Source organism: Octopus bimaculoides, chromosome 22 (genome assembly GCF_001194135.2).
Source record: "Octopus bimaculoides isolate UCB-OBI-ISO-001 chromosome 22, ASM119413v2, whole genome shotgun sequence".
In the NCBI taxonomy this organism is placed as follows: domain Eukaryota; kingdom Metazoa; phylum Mollusca; class Cephalopoda; order Octopoda; family Octopodidae; genus Octopus; species Octopus bimaculoides.
In genome coordinates this window covers 36,886,661-36,893,603 of record NC_069002.1, presented here as the reverse complement: position 1 = coordinate 36,893,603, position 6,943 = coordinate 36,886,661, and the positions used below count along the sequence as shown (strand labels likewise).

The 6,943-nt window shown below is 36.3% G+C and overlaps 1 protein-coding gene across 1 annotated transcript in view; it reads left to right on the top strand.

Annotated features, from left to right (window-relative positions):
* The window catches only part of LOC106874450 (leucine-rich repeat and IQ domain-containing protein 3), a 12,389-nt gene extending 6,436 nt beyond the window's left edge, over positions 1–5,953 (top strand). Inside the window, exons 4-6 of the mRNA XM_014922185.2 lie at positions 975–1,114; positions 2,960–3,137; positions 4,688–5,953. Coding sequence (XP_014777671.1) covers positions 975–1,114; positions 2,960–3,137; positions 4,688–5,926 — 1,557 coding nt within the window. The 3' untranslated portion in view covers positions 5,927–5,953. The remainder of the gene's footprint in view (positions 1–974; positions 1,115–2,959; positions 3,138–4,687) is intronic.
* Positions 5,954–6,943: the final 990 nt, after the last annotated feature.

Genomic DNA, 6,943 nt, shown 5'->3' with positions numbered 1-6,943 from the left:
TATATATATATATATACAGAATCCATTTTCGTGAAGAAACAGTTGGGATGAATTGGCAGACTTGTTCCATTGATGGACCAAATACTTTGCGATATTTATTCTTCCAAGCTGGCAGAATCAATACAACAGCAGACGAAATGCAACTAAGCATTTTGCCTGTCTTTACATTTGGAGTTCAAATCCCACAAAGTCAACTTTACCTTTCGTCTTTTTAGAATTGATAAATTAAACTACCTGTTGAGTTCTGAGGCCAATGTATTTCAGGTCTTGTGTCTATAGCAGAAAGGATATTTATTCCAACACCTTTGCATTCTGAGTTCAAATCCCACCACGACCAATTTTGCTTTCCTTCTTTTTGCTGTTGATACAATGAAATATCAGTCCAAGATGTTGGACTGGCAGAAATATTAGACCAGTGATTCCCAACATAGTGCATATGCCTTACTAGTGGGGCCTGGGGTCCTTTATTTTTTTGTGCGATATGGAATTGTGAAAATCGTTTTTTCACAGCAAACATACTACACTTATACTCAGCCAAACCAATTCCTGGAGCCAAGCTTACTGTGTGAAGATTGTTTGCTACAGTATAACATCATTCTAATACCTCAGTGTGGACATTTCTTTAAGGAAAGTCTATAATTATGAAATATTGAAAATAAGTTGGTTTTTTTCCAACCACTGGTGCAGTATATATTTTTCTGGAAAGTTATAGTGGAACCAGGAGGAAAACACTGCATTAGACCATCGGACAACATACCTTGTGGTATTTGAGCATCCTCATTTAATGTCCACTTTCCATGCTGTCATGGATTGGATGGTTTGATAGGAACCAGCAAGTTGCAAGGCTGCATCAAGCTTGTTGAACCCTAGGATCAATGTAATTGACTTGCCCCACCACCTCCATCAAAATTTTAGGCCTTTTGTCGAAAGCAGAAAGAATTTTCTTCTTCCTTGTTGTTATTTTTATTCTTCAGCTTCATTCTGATGCAACTGAGTTTGAAGAGATAAAGAATTTAAAGAGGAAAATTAACAAGATAATGGCACATCACAGCCCCGTAATCATTATTCAGAAATGCATTCGAGGTTTCCTCTCTCGGTGTCGGTCAGCAGCAGAGTAAGTGAACCAGGAATAACCGTTTGTTCTTACCATTTTTGTTTTTTCAGTTTTGAAATTTTACCAATTTTCTCATCTTTAATCTCCTGTCTTTTACTTGTTTCAGTCATTGGACTGCAGGCCATGCTGGAGCACCACTATGATGGGTTTAGTTGAACAAATTGAATGCAGTGCTTCTTTTTGAGCCTGGTATATATTCCAGTGGTCTCTTCCCAAATTGCTAAGTTACAAGGATGTAAACAAACGACCACCAGTTGTCAAGCAGTGGTAGGGACAAACACAAATGCATGCACACAAACACAGTGGTAGGGATGTCATCATATATATATATATATATATATATATATATATATATATATATATATATATATTCATGCATATATCTATGTTACCGTTAAAGTATGTAATTCAGTTATTTCATGAATTACCTGGCTGAATCAGTTAAAATGCATATAATTATTACATTCTACAATTTAAGTAGTTATTTTTATAGAATAACGATTGCCTTATTGTTAAAGTTTTAAAGACAGTTCATGAACATTGTTTGAAGCGGTTATGCTGTATTTCGTAGCCCTCTTAGTCTGTTGCTAACCGTCAGGCAGAGTACGTTTTTTTAGATAATTTGAATGTGCATAAATTTGCAAATTTTATTTAAAAAGATGAATCTGGAAGGGGTGAGAGCTGAACAAATTACTGCTTTGTGGGCATGTCAGGATTCTGTACTTCGACTGCAGCTAAAGGAATAATTGTTTGGCTATATTTAGGAATGGTGTAAATGACATTTTTGTTTTCATTGAATTTCTAGAAATTTTACACTTCAATCAAGTCAATGTTGATATGGTTAACACTACTACCATCATCATCATCATCACCTTTATTATTATTGTTGGTGGTAGTAGTAGTAATAGCAATTGTACTTATCATCATTACAACTATCACCGTTACTATAACTATTATTATTATTATTATTATTATTATTAATGTCCATTTAAAATGGGTTTCAATTCATCAATAAAATTATTTTTTTGACTTTTCTCTTGACTTCACTTCATCATCATCATCATCATCATCGTTTAACGTCCGCTTTCCATGCTAGCATGGGTTGGACGATTTGACTGAGGACTGGTGAAACCGGATGGCAACACCAGGCTCCAGTCTGATTTGGCAGAGTTTCTACAGCTGGATGCCCTTCCTAACGCCAACCACTCAGAGAGTGTAGTGGGTGCTTTTACGTGTCACCCGCACGAAAACGGCCACGCTCGAAATGGTGTCTTTTATGTGCCACCCGCACAAGAGCCGGTCCAGGGGCACTGTCGAGTTGAGTAATTTGTAGAATGGGAATATTTTAAACATTTTGTAGAATGGGGACATTATGAACATTATGTAGCAGTTCAGCAAAAGAGACTGATAGAATGAGCACCAGACTTAGAAAAAAAAATAATGTACTAGAGTCAATTCATTCAACTAAAAATTCTTTAAGGCAGTGTTCCAGTATGGCCGCTAATGACTGAAACAAATAAAAAAAAAGGCCCCATGCACTTTATGCTGTATTACTTATAGGTACCATTTTACCCTCAACTGTTGTGAGTGTCTGAATATTTAAGATTAATCCAATATTCAGAACACTCCTGCTGAGATCCAGTACCTTTTCGATAAAATACTTACATGCTACCAATTCTGGTCCTGTGATTTTACATTTACTAAAATACTAAACTCACCAAAGTGAATACAACCAAATAAGGTACAACACTCTACTATTTCGCTTGTCTTTACTACCCTCACATACTTACCATTTCCACTCAACAGAAAATACAGCAATTTTTTAAAAGCTTTCCTCTGTTTTAGTATGCTTAAACATGAAGCAAACCATTTGGAGTTGACACATCCTCTGGAATTAACCAGCTCAACAATTTATTCTGTATTGCTGCCACACAAAGAAGTGAAACATCAAAGAGAAGGGCAAAAGCTACTCCATCCAAAGTCAGAGCTGATGCCAGTTCCAATTTCCATTCCCAGCTCAAATGTATGTAAAATTTATTCCAGTTTGTGTTAGTTTTAATATAGCTTTAAATATAATGGGTCCAGAGTCACCTTTCTTCTGAAGGAGGGATATTGTCAATGAAATCCACTCTGATATTTGACTGGTACTTCATTTTATCGACTTTGGAAAGATAAAAAGCAAATATGATGTTGGTTGCTAATGTTGGCACAAATTTTGGACAGATGGTTGAAAGGCTCAAAGTAGATTTATCAAAGCCCAGTACATTTATGCTTTTGCCCCTGGTGAGATTTGAAATCAGAAATGTAGAGGGGTGAATATAAAGACAATAAGGATGTTAGTCATTCTACAGTGCTGTCTTTCAAATTAATAATTCCTTACATTGGCAATATGTCAAATTAGCAGAGTCACCTGGCTACACTCTGAATTCAAATCCCATCAAGGTTAACTCTGCTTTCTTTCCAAGAAATATTGATTTCAAATTTTAAACAGAAGGCCAGCAATTTTAGGGTCGAAGGTAAGTCGATTACACCGACCCCAGTCCTCAACTGGTACTCTCTTTATTGACCCCGAAAGGATGAAAGGCAAAGGCAACCTCAACGGGATTTGAACTCAGAAACTGAACACAAAATGAACTGCATTTTGCCCAGCATGCTGACAATTCTGCCAGTTCACCACTTTCTTTCCAAGAAATATTAAAACGAAATCCCAAATCAGGGTGCAATGAATTAGTGAAACTGTTAGAGTACTGGATGAGGTGCCATGGGGGATTTATTCCAACCCTTTGTGCTCCGATTTCTTGGCTGCTGGCTGTCATCCATCATCTAGTTTAACACAACTGTCTGGTCCTTGGGTATCTTTCATGATAACTTTCTCTCATCGTCCCACCGATCTCTCCCTTCCATGACTGAACAGTTAATTGCTTCACCAATTCTGTTATTCACCATCTTTCTTAAGAATTCTAATTCAGGACAGTTAAGTTTTTATTACCCCAGTAAAACACTTGATCCAAGAAAGTGAGAAAAAACAGGAGGAATTAAACAAATATTTTCTAAATAAATATTCCTCATAGAATTATTCTTCAAGAAATAGTTTCTAAAAAATTATTTTTATCATTTAGTTATTCATGCATGTAGATCGAAGCTCAGGGAGTCTCTCTAAGCTGAGTCACTACTTCTCTGCACTGAGAGGTCACAGTTTTGGTACTACAGACATAAGATTAAAATGTCACAGGAAAGATTCTTCAAACCAAACCAACTGGCAAGAGACCTAAGAGTAGATTGAGAATGAGATGGTTTGATTCATAGTTTCAATTGGTCATGTTTTGGAATCCAGCAAGTAAGTCTAATGATGGTAACTTCTAAGAAGTCCTATAGCAGAGCTTTTCTGTGGGCTCTACCTACCGTGACCCTCTAGACATCATGGGTAGAAGGGAGAGATGAAGAAATGAATGAATTACTCATGTCATGAAGAAACATTTTCTCAAACAAAAATATTTCAGACTGTTCTTGTTCTAAACTTTGATATTGTCTAATAAAGAATTTTTCTATTTTATTTTCATGTCTTCTCTATAGAACATTCCAAGTTCAATAAGTATCAGTTGTACGAGCATTGAACAAGATTATCTCAAGGTCGCCCCATGTGAGGACAGTTGCAGTTCTTATGAAAACATTGATGAAACTGGGAAAAAACAGGATAAAAATAAGAATGTTGCAATATTGCCAAACAAAAGGGACAAAAAACTGAACAAGCCGAAGAAGTTGAAGTGGCAAACTTTGAGAGAAAAATCTGAAGACTATTTTGCTTTTAGTTTTATTGGCGAAGATATTCCGATTTCCACTTTGCATTTACAGGGATACAGTAAGCCGATTCATCAAGTTTATGCTTTCACCAATATGATGATGGAAAACCAACTTGTCAGCTCAGCTATAAGATCAGCACATGACAGCTATCATAGAATACCTAATGTACCAAAACTGGAACCAATGAAAATTCCTGTGGAGGTGTTTCTGTCACAGAGGAAACAGATGAGGAAAGAAAACATGTATAAAAGACTTTTTAAGCATATCAACAAGTCTTGTCTATTTGCAGTTCAGAGGGCTTATGAAGACCAGTGGCAAGCAGACAAAAACAAGATTAAACTGGACACGGTGTACCAGCGAAAGATCGAGGAGAAACAGAGGAGGCAAAATTTTGAAGAAAGGGAACGCCAGAAATATTTCCAGAAGCTAGGGAAGATTGAACAAGAAAAATTACTGTTAAATGGAGTAATTGAGAAAAAAGCTGTAGAGAACAAGAAGCAAATGGAAGTGTTGCAAATGAAAAGGTTTGATTCTTCTAAGATAACGTTTGAGAGAGAAGCAGAAAGGAAGTTCACAAAAGATTTTTCCTGCCAACAACTTTCTCTGTCAAGATCTTTGTTACGACACAATTATGGGAAGTCTGCAAGTAAAGGGAACCAATCAGAAACATATGTAGTGAAATCGATTCATCTTAGCGAAGAAGAGCAGTTAAAAAAAATCCAAAATTACATAATTAACTCACAGAAAAGGAAACAGGTTGAGAACAATATTGCAAAATGTGAAACGATAGGTTCGCAACATTTTGTCAAATTAAACAACCCAGAAGAATCAAAGAACCCAATGGAACATATGGAAGCAAGTCATTTGAAAGGTAGAGTAGGTGTATATCCATTCTCGATAGTAAGTTTGAACAAACTGAATAAACTAAAAATCAAGAAAACATCTAAAATGAAAAATGGCAATTCAAATTTGGAAAACCACATTGACAGAAGTTTGCTTGGAAATCGATAATAAAAAAATTAAAAAATTAGAAGCTCACTAATTATTTTTTCTCTTTTTTCTTTTACTTATTTTAGTCATTAGACTGTGGCCATGCTGGGGCACAGCCTTGGAGAATTTTTTAATCAAATGAATTGACCCACTACTTATTTTTTTAAACCTGGTACTTATTCTATTTTCTCTTTTGCCAAACTGCTAAGTCACGGGGACATAAACACACTAGCACAAAGACAAACACACACACACACATATATATGATAGGCTTCTTTCAGTTTCTATTAACCAGATCCATTCACAAAGCCCAAGGTTATTGTGGAAGACACTTACCCAACGTGCTGTGCAGTGGGACTGAACCCAGAACCATGTGGTTGGAAAGCAAGCTGCTTACCACACAGCCATGCCTGTGCCTGTTACCTATTTATAATCGTAAGTTGCTTCGTTAGAGATGTTTACAAAGCTGTTTATTTAGAGATATTAACAATCGTTTTCTTTGACCATCCACTTTTCCATATTTACATGGGTCAGACAAAATTTATCAGGACAGATTTTTACTACAGCTGGACGCTGCTCTGGTCACTTACTAATCCTCATCAGTTTCCAAGAAAGGCAATATTTCTGTATGACCAGGTGTAAAGGTGAGTCCATCGTTCCCTCCTCTTCCATCTTCCACTGTCTTGCCTCCCACCACCTTTTTCTTTTCTCCTCTTTTTCCTTTCTCATCTCTCTTCTTTCCTGTTTCTTTGTATCTCTGTGAATCTTCCAAATTTACCACTTTGAATAAACAAATTTGTTGTTTTTAGTGGTTCAGTAACCAACTACAATTTATACACACTCCACTTTAGATGCCGTCTGTCAGGGCAAACTGATTGTGGTTTGTTGCTAGTTAATTTATTTGGCGTACACATCAGCGTTCCCTTCAATCTTTATTGCCAATGTGCACAAAAACAAATATAAGATTTATTTTTACTTGCTTTGTGTGTGTGTGTGTGTGTGTGTGTGCGGGTAAGTGTGTGTGTACAAGCAGGCATA